The following is a 15,664-nucleotide window of genomic DNA, read 5'->3' on the forward strand; positions in this document are numbered from 1 at the left end:
TGTTGTGACATCTAGGAACAGCTGCCAGGAATTAGCAGTCCTACAAATTTTGATGATCCTCTTTGCAAGTTGCACTGGTCCTTTTGCCTGATATGACAGTTTGCTTTTGTAGTCTTCCATACGCATTCAAGATATAACCCCAAGTTAATGATTTAGAAGTAAAGGCGACCACTATCCCAAGTCACCTATACTTTTCTCAATTTTGGATTGGAAAAAGAAGTGAAGGTAACTGAATTTCACCCCTTCCTCAATGATATGCTCGATTGGATGGAAGTGTTTGTCTTGGTGAGATATCTGTGACTGCTGAAACTTATCTGCCCACATCACAATTACTGTCACTTTATTCAGCACAGCCTGGAATATAATTGTCACTGCCAGTTTCTAGTTGTCTTTCAATTAGAGTATATTTGGATTCCTGTTCTGAAACACACTGCAAGCTCTGAAACTCTCTGCAGATGTTCTGTGTATTCAATTATGTCCTCCTCTGACAATTTAAAGGCCATTTTCAATATCTGTATTCATATAACCAAGCAGTTTTGGTGTAATGAGATACAAAAGCATGGGAAAGATATGTAGGAAAGTAATGAGAACAATAATAAGCGAGGTCAGGCTCTGTTACAAACAGCTACTGCAAACAATAAAATTGTGTCCATGAGGCAATTTTGATTGCTATTTTACATTATTGCACAAGATTCTGGGCTCACAAGCTGCTACTGAAAACGGACATATAAGATACTGACTTACCTTCATATTTAATGATTTTCTCAACTGGAGTATTACTGATCTGATCATTCTGTAACAAGAAATATATTTGATCACTTAAGGTACAAGATACAATCGCCCACAATAATAATCGAAATAAGTGAACTAAAATTAAACATCTTACTCTTTTGTCATTCCACACTTTATTTCTATCTCCTGCTCTTGGTATGTTGTCATATTTTCTTTCAAGAAGTGCTGTTCTCCACTCTTGACGTGGTACCTGCAATCGAAAATGAAACAAATGTTTACTATCAATTATTAAAGGCAGCTACACCATTGTATCTCTGTTCTGCTTAAATGGTCACATTACTGCATGCTGAATGCAAATGGTGATACCTTCAATGCTCCCAGACCACCAAGATGAATCTTTTCCTCTAGTTCCAGAATGCAGTCTCTGACATAAAGTTCAAAAATTTCAATTATAGGTGTTCCAGGCGGAAAGCTAAGATTTGTGTCATCATATTTTGTAACATTTCTGACAGGTTTCCTTTGGGCCAGTGCTTCATTTACATCCACCTATTAACAAATATTATACAAAATTAAGGTGGAAATGCTCGATATCATATCATTCACTATTTGTATCGACATTCTTATATTAAAATGTCAATCCGAACTAAGTTATATACCTTTTTTTTATATAAATATTCATTTACTTCGTGATAAATTAAAATTCTGTTTCTGACACAACACATACAAGTTACCTGTAACACAGAAATAAAGAATGGTGGTTCTTACATATGAAGGATTCAACTTGTGTGTAGGGCAGCGAGGAAAATTCTCCACAATATATGGCTGTTCGTGTATTAGATTCTGCCGCAATTCACTCTCCCGGATGCCTCGACGATTAAGGCTTCTTATAAGGTCTCCTATATCTTCTTCACGACAGTAGAAACTCCACACAACATTCTGCCTTGGATTATGTACAGGACATGTACTACTAGCAGTACACACTAACAACTGTGAGGATAATCTTCCACCGTCATCTTCAACGCTGCTTTTTGAATCACGTCGAGCTGTTAATGGTCCATTCTTCTCCAGTAGTAGCTTCTTACTGGGGCTGCCTGGAGCTGAGATGCGTGCTGACAGGACATTCTCCTTGAAGAAAGAAGTATTATTACTTGTTTAACTCTTTAATGTGTAGCAATGCATTTACTACTTCTATACACCAACTTCACAAGCAACTGTTTTACAATTTCACAAGCTACCAATGAAACTGAATTAACATACACCCTTTAGACATAGTAAACTCATGTTTAATACAACTTTTTTTCTAGACAGGCTCCTATCATACTGCATAGCAAGTTAAGCTTATACTCATTTTTAAAAAGGTTCTTTCAGACACACTATGAATATCTGTGTGAGAAACGCAAAATAATCCAGAAACAGAACTTAAAATTACTACACTGAATGTACTGTATTATCTGAAATTAGAAGTGTTCATTTCTTTTACCTTCATACCATTTTTTTACTGCTTAAAATCTATCCTGTAATTAAAATGTGAAGAAGAAACAAATAACTACCTGAACTTCAATTTTGTGATATGTCAAGGATCTAGCTTGAGCTCTTGTAGCTCCGAGAAATCGTGATTTCATAGTCTCTCTTACACAGGTCTGTACCAACATTAGTCACACGTGGCGTCAATCCTCATTCTCCCTTCTTCAGTCAAATATTTTTCCCCTTCTTCCACCTAACAGAGCTCTACATATTGAGATGTAACCGATCATTTTGTAGACAGTGCTATGTTACCTTCTCTGTCCTTCCACCTGATGAAGAATGGTCACAACTTCTAGTAGTTTTATTACACTGAAGAGCCAAACAAACTCGTATGCCCGCCTAATATCATGTAGGGCCCCTGCAAGCACGCAGAAGTGCTGCAACATGACATGGCGTGGACTTGACTAATGTCTTAAGTAGAGCTGGAGGGAATTGACTACATGAATCCTGCACAGGGCTGTACATAAATCTGTAAGAGTATGAAGGGGGATAAATACGTAAGAGTATGAAGGGAGTGGAGATCTCTTCTGAACAGCACTTGAAAGGCATCCCAAATATGCTCAATAATGTTCATTTCTGGGGAGTTTGGTGGCCACCAGAAGTGTTTAAACTCAGAAGAGTGTTCCTGGAGCCACTATGGAGTGATTCTGGATGTGTGGGGTGTCCCTCTGTCCCACTGGAATTGCCCAAGTCTGGCAGAATTCACAATGAACATGAGTGGATGCAGGTGATGAGACAGGATGCTTACATACGTGTCACCTGACAGAGTCATATCTAGATGCATCAGGGGTCCTGCATTGCCTCAGCTGCACACACTACACAATTACAGAGCTCCACCAGCTTGAACAGTTCCCTGATGATATGTAGGGTCCATGAATTCGTAACATTTGTCTCCATACCCGTAAATGTCCATCCGCTTGATAAAATTTGGAAACATGTTGCTTGGTCGGACGAGTCTCGTTTCAATCATCAACAGTGTTGGTGTTGACGGGCCAAGGCGACGCATAAAGCTTCCTGTCATGCAGTCATCAAGGGTACACAAGGAGGCCTTCGAGAATTGTTGATGGCCCTGCACTGAAATCTGCAGCAATTTGTGGAATGGTTGCACTTATATCACACTGAGCAATTCTCTTTAGTCATCGTCGGTCGTGTTCTTGCAGGATCTTTTTCCAGCTACAGCGATGCCAGAGATTTGGCGTTTTATTGGATTCCTGATATTCACGGTACACTCATGTCCTTCACCACCTCCCACACTCCATTCCTGGTACACTTGTATGCCTAAGTACACTTGTTATCTTTTCTCTTAACATCTTCCCAACCACATCCTTGTGTTGTGCGTAAGATACAAACATCCCAGCAGCATCTAGGTGACTTTCTCTGTCCTCATATTTCCATATTATCCACGCTCTAGCTCTTGCCCATTAACCTCCACACCTTCTCTCTCTCTCTCTCTCTCTCTCTCACTGTGTGTGTGTGTGTGTGTGTGTGTGTGTGTGTGAGAGAGAGAGAGAGAGAGAGAGAGAGAGAGAGAGAGAGAGAGAGAGAGAGAGATTGATTGATTTTGTAATATTTGGCACCGAAATGGAAAATGGGGAGGATCTATAACACACATTTTAAGATTAATATTAGGAAGTATCAACAGATAACAGTGAAAAAAATAGATTTAACAATGATGTAGAAAAGGTTTTTATTATAGTGTCGGAAGCTGCATTACTAAATCCAAATGAGCCATAGCACTACAGACAAATGGAACTGAACTCAAACAAAATGAGGGTAGTTACTGTTTTATGGCAGGGCAGTATAGAATCTGGAAAGCAAAAGCTCATCTACTGAACTGTTATCACATCATCATCATCATCATCATTATCATCATCACCACAGGGCATAGTCCATATTAATTCAGGCAGGCTAGGGAAAAATTTTACCTTCATAGTCTCTGATATTATTGAATTTAGCATATGTTAAAATGAAGGTCTAATTAGGGAATATGTATTTTTTGTTTTGTTTTCTCCAAAAAAATTTCTGCTTCGAGACACAGCCCTCCAAACACCCACTGCACATACCATTTTGAAGATCTGAATATTGGAAAAATTTTTAAATGCCGTATCTCTGGAAGAGTTCTAGATATTTTGTTGGCTTTCTTAATTTGAAAGATAATTGCTTTATGATTACAAAGAAATCCTCCATTTGGGCTTACCTCTCAAAGTTCTTTTACTATAGCATTCTGAACTTTTTTTTTTATAATTTATGGATTTTTTTTTTTTTTTTTTTTTTCAAAATGTCAATCCACACAAATTTTTTTCCTGTTGATTAGTACCATATAGTTCTACATTCCCTGAAAAGGACAGCTTCCACTTTTAGATTGAACAGGTTTTATAAACAATTGAAATTTTTGCCATACATTAAACCTGTTTTATTACATTATCACATAACAGGTTCATAAAAATCAAAACTTGGTCTTATTTAACATAATTTCAGTTTTGAAAGATGAGTAAGAGACTCATTTTTCAAGCTTTTTAAATGGTTTCAAAATGTATGTGAAAGGTCAATTTATACAATTTCTGTGCACTGTGTTTTGTACTGAAATTATCCAGTCAATGAACTAAAAATGTGTTCCAGAGCTTCAGTATCTTCCTTTGATATAGAGTGATGCCTTCCTGTTGAACAAATAGGAACCGGAGCACTTAAAATCTTCAAAACATTGTGAACAGGAAGTGAGCACTGATGGCATTGTTGCTGTCCCGTCCTTCAGCTGGAAACCTACATCCACGAGCTGGTCTATGTGGTAGCACAAAGTTCACTACAATTTCGTTTAACTCATAACTGGTGTCTATAATCTCTGCAATCCACCAGTCACAGTCATACACACACGTCACAAACATCCCCCTTCTCAGGTTGTGAATCTGAATATTATCGTGCTGTTTCTGAAGTGTTGGCTGAACAAAGGAAATTTCTTCTTTCTTGCTCTTTAAAATGCATGCAATATGAGTCCAAAAATGTGTCTTCTGAATTCCTTTCACAGGAGTAGTTTGTTTGGACTGTTCTTCTTTTTTCTGCTCACGGAATTCTTCAATTTCCTCTTTGGACAAAAGAATGAGGGCTGTTGATGTGTAAGATTTCACGACTCTCATAAAATTCTCAGCATTCTGAATTACAGCTGTATTTGGTCTGGAAAGATTATGTTTTGTAGCTTGGTGCTTCTGCAGGCCTCCTAGAACATCACAAAGCCCCTTCCTGTGACCAGCAGCACTGTATACCCAGTCAGTTGGCAAAAATGACTTACTCAATTCAAACACCTGAAAACAATTTTTAAAATGATTCAGAGCACCATCAGAAATAATGATGTTCTCTGCCCCTGTTTGCAGTTGAAGAATTTTGTACATTGCAGCAAAGCATGTGCTAAGTCATGTCCTGTGTCATCTTTTATAACTGCAACACTTTTAGTCTTGTTTTGAAAATATGACATTGTTCTTCTTGTGGGAGAATTACAGGCCAGTTCTCAGCAAAATCACAGTGAAGCATTGAATATACTTCTTCAGCCTGTACACACCCTTTCATTCCTACAAGGTGGCGTCGTTGCAATTTCTTCAGATGCTGGTGTGTTACTGCTTTCACTGACCATTTACCAAGTTCATGAATGAAACTGTCAAGGGCAACGGTTTTCTTAATTCATTTATTTTCCTGTCATGCCACCTATGTAATTTATGCAGAGTTATCTTCTACATCTTCCGGGGCAAGTGTCTGTAAAGACAGTCATCCCTTTCCAGGACAGTCACCACATTCTTGAATCAAGCTAGTCTCTTGCTCTACGTCACAGACTACTAATGACTTCACACACCCAATCAAGGTGTCACATGTCACGTGCTCCAGTAAGTTCTTCAAAGTTACCACACAAAGTTCAAAATTACCACACAAAGCTCAAAATTCGCACAGTACACACATAAACACACATATCTAGGTGGGTGTGGAACTACCCATTTAGGTAGTAGTGCACTGGCACTCTGGCAAGAACAGTCCCATTTATTTTCCCAGATAAAATGACTGCAATATTTGAACTTGAGCTGCTTCTACAGCATGACTGTAATAGGGATCTCGTCTTTCAAAGACTCCTTTTACAGACCTCACATTTCTTGATTTGTCTACCATGTACTTTGATACTGATGGAACATAGTTCAAAATTGTTTTCTTTGAAAATGTCTCTGGAATAATAGTTAAAACTTGCACATTTTCACTGTAGGATGTCCAGTATTCAACAGCTGAATTGATATTTGTGAAAAATTCCTGCCAAGAGGTGAAAGAGTGCTTTGGTTAATTTTCTTCTGAAAATGGAACTTCTACTTTGAAGAGTGTGGTTAGTTTTGCCGTAGGGTATTCATCCGTAGCTTTAGCAATTTCTCTGGGCTTTCTCGATGCATGGAGCTTATGACTCTACTTCAATGACCACGTTTTCTTGACAGGACTAACACCTACCTCTGTAGCCGATTGATTCAGGGTATTTAATTCTTCCTCTATTGTTGCAAAATCTGCACTATGGGAGGCTTCACCTTGTTCAGATACTGTCATTGTTGTTATTCTGTCAAAATATTTAGAACACAAAAAGTCATCACTGGAAACATCTTCACTCTGAAACAGAGTCTTCAAATGAGAACACTTATTCCCAACCTGAACAAAAACCTTTTTTTTGTCACTCTTTTCCTAAAAGACCTTTTCATGGTTGACTTTCGAAGGTAGTTAACCTTGGGTGGAGCAAGCTCAGATTTACAACTACAGTTGTTAACCGCACAGGCACAACCCTAGATGTTCAGGGTTTTGGGTTGGCATTTCCTCCTAACCCACTAAGATACGGTTTTCCCACCAGAGTGGTCCAATGAAGGACATAAAATGTAAATAATAATAATAATAATAATAATCATAATAATAATATCACTCTTCTATGGACATGCAAATAGTCAGCATACTTCATTCTCCTGTGGCCCCAGTCAGAAGACATTTCAAACAGTTCTCCTCACAAAACACACTGCAACTGTGTCAACTGGCAAATTCCTCATGAAAACACAGAACTCACTAGATGATCTCAGATTTCTTGGAAGCCTCTTCAGTAAACAAATTAGCACTGAACAACTACAATACAGAAACCTACAATGAACAACCACAACAAAGAAACTGACAAGAAATTTCAACAAAGTGACAACTTCAGTGAAGACATACAATACCCTTGAAAGTTTGTTTGTTTGGGTTTTTTTTTTTTAAGAAAAAGAGAGAGAGAGAGAGAGAGAGAGAAGACTTTTTAAAATACAACCTGTCCAACTTAGAAGTGGAAGCTCTCCTTCACAGTGAATATAGTACTACATGGCACTAATCAACAGAAAAAAATCTAACTTTTCTGGATCGGCATTTTGAAAAAAAAAAAAATAATAATAATAATAATAATAATTTCTGTAAATTATAAAAAAAATTCAAAGGCGCCAGTAACAGAACTTTGACAGATATGTCCAAAAGGAGGATATCATTGTAATAACAAAGCAATTATCTTTTTCTTTTCTTTCTTAAAAAAACCTCTAATAAAATAATTAGAACTGTTGCAGAGATACAGCATTTTAAAAAATTTCCAGAATTCTCATCTTCAAAATAGTGTTTGCAGCATCATCTTGGGAGGCCTGTATTTTGGAGCAGGAATTTTTTTGTCGAAAACAAAAAAAAAAGTGTGGTTTTTACTTACTCCTGAATTTTAACATATGCTAAATTCAATAACATCTGAGACTACGAAGGTAACCCCCCCTGCCTGATGTGATACATATTATGCCATATGAATATTTGGTCGTACAAAGGGGATAACAAAAAAGTCAAAATCTGATACATGTATCAAAACAAAAGTTTATTCCGATCGCTGCTGCCAAAAATAGTTTCACAGATGGTCATGCCAATTCTTTCCTTTCAATCATTACATAGACCTTGAAACAGTACATACACTGTGATGCTGAAATCCATTAAAGTATTTTGCTACAGGAAGACTCCACATTAGCTTAACTGACCTGACCACTCCAGTAACAGTTGTTTACTGACGATCTCAAAAGTTACAATGTATCCCATAAAAGTGGAATAGAGTACCAGCAGTTCTAGCATTCAAGAAGGAACTCAAGAATGTGTGCACAACTAGAGGACACAAGCAGAAAATGTGCTCCACACTTTTACAGCAAACTGATATTACTGATAGAATATGACTACTTTTGTTGACACTGACTGCTAAGCTAAAGGAACAGCATGGACACTACAATCATTGTTCACTTTTTGATGTTTTGTTTGCTTTCTTTGTGGGTTCCAAAACCTTTTAGGTGGTAGTATTTATGGTGATACCACATCGGATTGTGAAAAATGTTAAATACAAACTGAACATGAGATAAAAATGTGGATGTGCAGAATAATAAAATATGTAAATGATTGGATTTAGAACAACACAGCAAACAGAAGACATGTAATCAGTGAGGAGTAGATGTCTGAAACTAATGTCCAAGCAAGAGCACCACAAGGTAGTGCAACAAAACCTTTATCCTACTTTTAATATGTAGCTCATTTAAAGAGATACTTGTCTGATTACAAGAGCAAAACATTGCATTACTAGACTCAGTTACAGTATTGAAATGTTTGCAGCAGCCTCAAACAATTTTAAGTGAAACCATCACAAAAATCACAGTGCTTGTAAGAGGTATTCCTACTGATTATTGATAGTGGTTTTACTGTCAATTGTACCTCTTATGCGCAGCTTGTTCTCTAGAATATTCGGAGCGAAGTGTTTCTTCACCTACATTCATCTAAGTTCAACAATGCCAACGCATTACCCATTGTGTACTTTTATGCGAGGCAATAGCAGGTGCATTCAGATTTCACAAGGAATGGTTACCTGCACTCAATCTGCACCAAAATAAATGGACCGTTTACACATGTTGATAAAATATGAGTTTGGAGTTTTCTGCTAAATAGTACGGCAACAGTGAGCAATTAATTTGTTTATTCACACATGGTGAGCACAACTGCATGCAGAATCAGTGAAGAAATAATCAAAATCATCATCTTTAGACACTAGCACCCATTAGTGGGATATATTGTTATTTGGACAATTATTAAGGTGGCCTTGAACTGTTATGTTTCAATATGAAAGTGGAACTAAATTTAACTACCACTGCTAGCATAGCTGGAGACAGCAAAGCACGCAACAGTGTGTGTAGAAATAATGCATTTCTTGACAGTAAAAATAAAAGAAAGTTGTTCTATATGTACTGCATAAAGAATGTGAATGGTGTTTCAGTAAGGGCTTGTGCAAAAGCATTTTGTGATACATATGTTATCTAGGAATTTTTTACCTACTACCTTAGGAGACTTGTGTACACAAACATCTGACATTCTTCATGAAATGCATAATGACATTGATTAGTCTGGTGACAAGTCTCATGATCCACAAACACAAGAAAATTCAGCCTGCAAATCATCATCTTGTGCTGATCAAAGAGGAAAATATGGTAAATGAAAATACAAAAATATTTCCATTGTACAAGTGCCTTAGCAGGAAGAGATCGGTAAGGAAATATATTTGTTCTGCAAAATCTGTAGCTGAAAGGTTCTGAATATACAGAAATGAAAATGAAAGGAATGGTTTGTAGAGTGTTTTCAAAATAACATTCAACAGAAGTTTAAAGATCCTTCATACTGATACTCTTAAGATGTGTCATGCATGGATATCCAAACAACAGGAATATTCACTTCCATCAAACTCGATCTGAAGATGCTTACAGTGTTCTGAACTAGTATCAAGCAAAATGCCACATGGGGGGGGGGGGGGGGGGGAATCTGACTTTCATTTAATATCTGTTGATTTGCAGAAAACTCCTCCAACAACCATTATACCTAGCGAAGTTGTCAACTTTGATATTCACATATATAATACTAATATGTACTTCAAAAATTGCATCTTAGCAGTGTGGTTTCAGTTGCCTGAGACAAGTCGTGCATGTGAGTTGTGTTTTGTGTGTGTATGTTTATTTTTTATTTTTGACAAAGGTCTTACTGGCCAAAAGCTTTATTTGCAGAATCTCTGCTATATGGTGAGTAGCAACTTTCCTTTTCAATATTGTTACATCCCATCCTCGATTTTCCATTGTTTGATCTTGTTTACTTAGATTTCTAAGTGACCCAGAAAACACATGGTAAAACATAAATTTTTATTTGTTTCCAATACCTGCTCAGCACATAACAAGAATAATACCAAGTCCATCAGGTAGAATGTCCTTGTAATGGAAGGAAAGAGATTAGGGAAATGAACTATGTCTTTACTCCAGAGGACTGGTACAAACTGGTAGAGAAGGCTCATGCAAAGAACCTTTTCTGTGTGCAGAGGACGGCCAAGGAAGGTTTTCAAGATTTTCAAGTAGCAACTTCAAATCCAGATGAGAAAATGACGTACATGTCTGGGTAGCATTTTGCAAAATTTGTGTAGGTCGAAGCCAGGATGCTCAGCATCATTCATGTAAAGAAAATTACTATCCATTGGCTTTTTGGAAGGAAGTTTTATTCAAAGTCCTGGACAACCTTGGAAAAACAGAACATCGACAGATGTCAACCCCACTGCAGCTCATTCATACTCATAAAATGTAAAGTGCTTGTATCCTGGTGACAGAAAGATTACTGCTGAGAAACAGAAAGACTTTTATGTACTTGCTGCTTAACATCCCCAAAAACCATCATGACATGTGCCATGCTCTTCAGCCATACATCGAAGGTGCAAATAGCGAGGGGAGGAAGAAGAGGAGTAGGATGATGATGATCCAGATGGCTGGAAGTAAGTATAGTTTTCAATACATATGGCAGCTTAGAGTCAGTGTGACTTCCTCAAACACTACTGGTCAACCTCAAATGTGTGAAGGAATTCACATTGAAGTGAATCTGAACCTAATTTTAAAACAAATAATTGATGAAAAGTGGCCTGTTATAAAAGTAACTCACTTCATAAATTTCATTTTTCACATAAACAGTGGATTTTACTAAACGATTATAATTTTCCTATGTTTTACAGACTATAAATAATGGTTTACGGACCAAAAATATTACTTAATTGGCTCAGTTTCACACAATAAAGACAAACACAACACTAAAAAATCTCTCATTCCATCTCTGTGTGGGTTACCTCCCTCTTGCATTCTAACACCCAATTCTTAACAAAAATTTAGCACTCACCTACTTTTGATATGTCTAGGGCATCAGCTATTTCTTACACCCTTCATCATCTATTGCCCAATGCAATATATTATTAATTTTGTCTGTCATTACGGTTTTGGGACATCCTCACATCAATTATTACTAGAAACATATGGCAACATTCGACTTAAATTGCCTACTTCTTCAACCATTGAAACAATTGGAGTTGACATGTTACAGAAACAAAATAACCAATTTTTGACGAATTCTCTTTGGTAATATCTATTTCAAAAATTAAATCAATAAAATATGAAATATTAGTGACAAAGGAATATAAACACTATTATTTAGAGGTTGTAAGAAACATTTTATGTTACCACTAACACATACCAATACAATAAGAATGAAATTTCATGATACTAGCGCCATATCTATTCAAGGGAAAACAGCTTTTTACTGTACTCCCATTATGCCACTGTGGATATAGGGAATTGTGTGAATACTATTTGTGCCTGATGTCCTGACTGAGGGCTCCCTAGTTCTTGATTGGCTGACGTCTATCAACTTCTGACCACAAGTTTCTTCTGGTGGCTGCTGCCACAATCTAAAAACACAATGCCTGCCTTCACAGTAGCTATTACAAAGTGACTCATTGCGTACTGGAGAAGTAAAGACCCATGTAGCTCAGTATGAAAAAAGCTCAGCTTGCTCCCCCTCCCCACAGTTAGTCATGAAATCAGAAACCTGTGGCTTGATGTGGCTAGTTTGTTAGAAGTTCTCGTGTGGAAACTTGTAATCTGAAATCCCAAAGAAAATGAAGCTTTTCCTAATGAAACGTGCCTACAATTCTATCACTGACACACCAAGTGGTGGCAGGAGCACACACACCAATAATTGATTATTTTTGTTGTTATATTAGTTTACAATTCTATCAGCCACATATAAACATGAAATGGAAATTAGATGAAGTACTGATGTATAAAAATGATGGAATATCGAAGATACAGGGAAAATAAAGGTTTACAGGGAAAGAGAAAGAGTCAAATCACCATTATTCACTGCAATCAATAGTAATGAGTATTATTATTACCATAACTTAATTGTTAAGTACTTTGTTGCAATGAAATTTGTATCTCTTGCACTTTTTATTCTAATACTGCAACAGCAGAATGGTGTAAACTGAAGTCACTTACCTTGTCACTACCACTATTTCGCTCCTGTTCAAAAAGTTTGCGCACATAAGAAATGGAGTCATCAGTTTGAGATGCTAGATTAGCATTGTATGGGGTTGGATATGGCAGGCAGGATCCAGCAGCACTTGAATCCTGCTCCACAAACAGACCTGGCAACGATGCAAATGCCCAGAAGCGACGATGAGCTCTATCGGTGCCGAGGGGTAGCACCTTTAAAGAAAAATGTTTGCTGCCAATTATTATAAAACCTTTGCTGACCAATATAACTTACATGTATTGTAAAAGAAACAAAATCAAATTGAAGTGAAGGGTTAATGACAAGAGTATGTTATAATGAACTTTACACACACACACACACACACACACACACACACACACACACACCAACAACAACAACAACACAGGATTCTGTGATTCAGGGAAATCTCAGACAACCAAAATCTCTATTTGAGCTCTCATCTTCCCAATTTCCTTGTACTCTATCTTCAGTAGTTTGTGCAACTGAGAAATAAGTATCAAATGGAAACAGTGAGCGAGTCAGAGGACCAAGAGCAATGCTTTGTAAGATTTTGACATTACACAAATGGAAATGGCATGAGAGCTTTACACTTACTTCTTTCAAATGTTGGAAATATTAATGAAAAGAGTGCAACTAATGAAAGTGCGTTTTAAAAGTTAACAGAATAATTCCAGTCACAAAATTCTGAGACTAAAGTATAAAAAAAAGACATTTGTGTTACACAATTTTTATGCAAACTGTTGTTATTTTTACTGTTTCCTGTTACTCTGATTTAATAAGGAAATCTAGTGACCCCTTTATGGAGAGATGCCCTGCACACACACACAGTAACTGAAATTAATGTATTGGATGCATCATTCAGTTCCTGTGAACATCAGTTATTCCACACTAAGAGGAAAACTGATGTGCCAATTCTCAAAACTGCCTCTAGCTCTTCACAGCTATTAAAATATAGTTTTAAATGCTGTCCTATCTTCAATAATTTACTTACCTGATAGATAATAGCAGCAGCGTACAGATTTTTCGCTTTCTTCTCAGCCTCTAATTTTCTCCTTGCCACTTCCTTCTCAGCTTTTATCTTTTGTTGTTCCTTTTCTTCAGGAGTTCGAGTATCAACAATGTCATCATCTATAGGTTGGAGGCCTTTGAGTTTCATGCGAGCTGCTTTCTTTTCTTTTATTCTGAAAATATGGATACATTTTTTGTACAGACTATGTTCCTGAACAATGACAGTAAAATTATACTAAAATAACGAACGATAAAGAAATATGTGCATCTTCATGTTTTCGCAGCATAAAAACTGTTCCATAAAATTTCGAGCGTGCAGCCACTCAAATTCAGCTTCTTCTAATATTTTGCCTGAATACCATCTAATCATCTTAAGAGTGAGCCAAGGTGACTGACGCTCCAGCACTTGCTCCGTCCTTTTTCACCCGAGTGGTTCAATCCTTGGGTGAAAAGGATGGAGCAAGTGCTGGAGTGTCAGTCACCTCGGCTGACTCTGAAGACGACTGGACGGTATTCAGGCGAAATATTAGAAGAAGAAGCTGAATTTATACAGCTGTACACCCGAAATTTTATGGAACAGATGAAGAAGTAGTTTGCTATCCATGTAAAACATTGTTTCCCTTCCCCCTCCCCATGATAGTGATACAAAAGTTGAATAAAGTGAGTTTTTATGTATCACATGAAAAGGTAGAATTTTATGTGATACATAAAGCTTTTCCTAATGAACTTACAAATCTTTATTACTTCAATTTGCCTGATCATGTTTCTTCTTAATACATTAATGCAACAAAAATTTCCTGCAAAAAATTGGAACAAGTAGAGATAACTACTTGCCATGTAATAGAGGTGTTGGAGCAGTAGGTATGCACATGCTTAGTTCACAAACACCGATTCTTAGTCAGTGCAATTGTGTGCATGGACAGGCTTATGGGGAGAATTGGGCAGTATTTGATAACAGCAGCATATCTGCTCTCTCTCTCTCTCTCTCTCTCTCTCTCTCTCTCTCTCTCTCACACACACACACACACACACACACACAAAAAAATCACCTCTCGTTACCTTCTATCAAAAGTTTTGAGACAGGTAATGTATTAAGGAATGTCTGTGCATATCTGCAAATGTGATAATCTGAATCAGTCATGATCTGCCTTTGATTTAGATCCTTCAACTGAACATGTCATCCATCACTTGACTGTTCGTAAATTAAAATGTCTGAAAGACAATTTCATTTACCACAATATTTACGAGCTGTCTAAGGCATTTCCTAGTGCACATCACAGCATTATTTTGGAGAAGCATATAGTTTATGCCTTTTGGGGTACAATGAGTATGTGGTTCACTTCATATTTAAACGATAGGAAGCCAAGGAACATATCAGATAACTCATGATTAATTTTCTTCCAAGTGGTTGCAAATAATTACTAGTGTTATGGAGGCTTCAGTTCTGGGACCACTCTCTATGGGGAGGGCGGGGAGGGGGGGGGGGGGGGGGGAGGAAGAAAGAAAGAAAGAAAGGGGGTGAAGAAAAAAATGCCACACTTTTGGGGATGCACGCAACTCCTCATTCAGATTCACGACAAAAATTTATCTAGGAAAATCGGATAACACATGAATGAAAACAAGGAGCTGACAACAGTGTCACATCGTGCAGCACATCAGAATGTACGTAAGAACATGTATCACCCTGCACTGCCGTACCAGCAGTCATAGCTCACTGAGTAGATTACTGGGATATCTAACCCACATCCACCTTAGAGCTAAGGTTCAAATCCTCATCAGGTTCCTTTTTTATTTTTTACACTCCCTTCCCTAGCTCTTGTTATTTATAAGCAGGACATTTTTGTTGCATCACGACAGCCTATAACATAAAACTGCATGCATGTGTCTACTAATTGCACAGTGCACAACCATAGTTGGTCCTGTGGAGTTCATGAAGGGCAGCATCCCGGTGGGGTACACAAACGATGAATGTGTTGATATGCTTTTAAGGCTGGGCGCACCA

General features: G+C 37.4%; 1 protein-coding gene across 2 annotated transcripts in view; it reads right to left on the reverse strand.

The window, feature by feature from the left end:
- The window catches only part of LOC126481491 (bromodomain adjacent to zinc finger domain protein 1A), a 145,886-nt gene that overhangs the window by 80,767 nt on the left and 49,455 nt on the right, over nucleotides 1-15,664 (reverse strand). For both annotated transcript variants that reach the window (XM_050105273.1, XM_050105272.1), the window contains exons 13-18: nucleotides 13,646-13,835; nucleotides 12,636-12,845; nucleotides 1,498-1,857; nucleotides 1,099-1,278; nucleotides 887-982; nucleotides 745-793 (exon numbers count right to left, since the gene is read on the reverse strand). In XM_050105273.1, coding sequence (XP_049961230.1) covers nucleotides 745-793; nucleotides 887-982; nucleotides 1,099-1,278; nucleotides 1,498-1,857; nucleotides 12,636-12,845; nucleotides 13,646-13,835 — 1,085 coding nt within the window. The remainder of the gene's footprint in view (nucleotides 1-744; nucleotides 794-886; nucleotides 983-1,098; nucleotides 1,279-1,497; nucleotides 1,858-12,635; nucleotides 12,846-13,645; nucleotides 13,836-15,664) is intronic.

The sequence above is a fragment of the Schistocerca serialis genome, chromosome 5 (genome assembly GCF_023864345.2).
Source record: "Schistocerca serialis cubense isolate TAMUIC-IGC-003099 chromosome 5, iqSchSeri2.2, whole genome shotgun sequence".
Taxonomy (NCBI): domain Eukaryota; kingdom Metazoa; phylum Arthropoda; class Insecta; order Orthoptera; family Acrididae; genus Schistocerca; species Schistocerca serialis.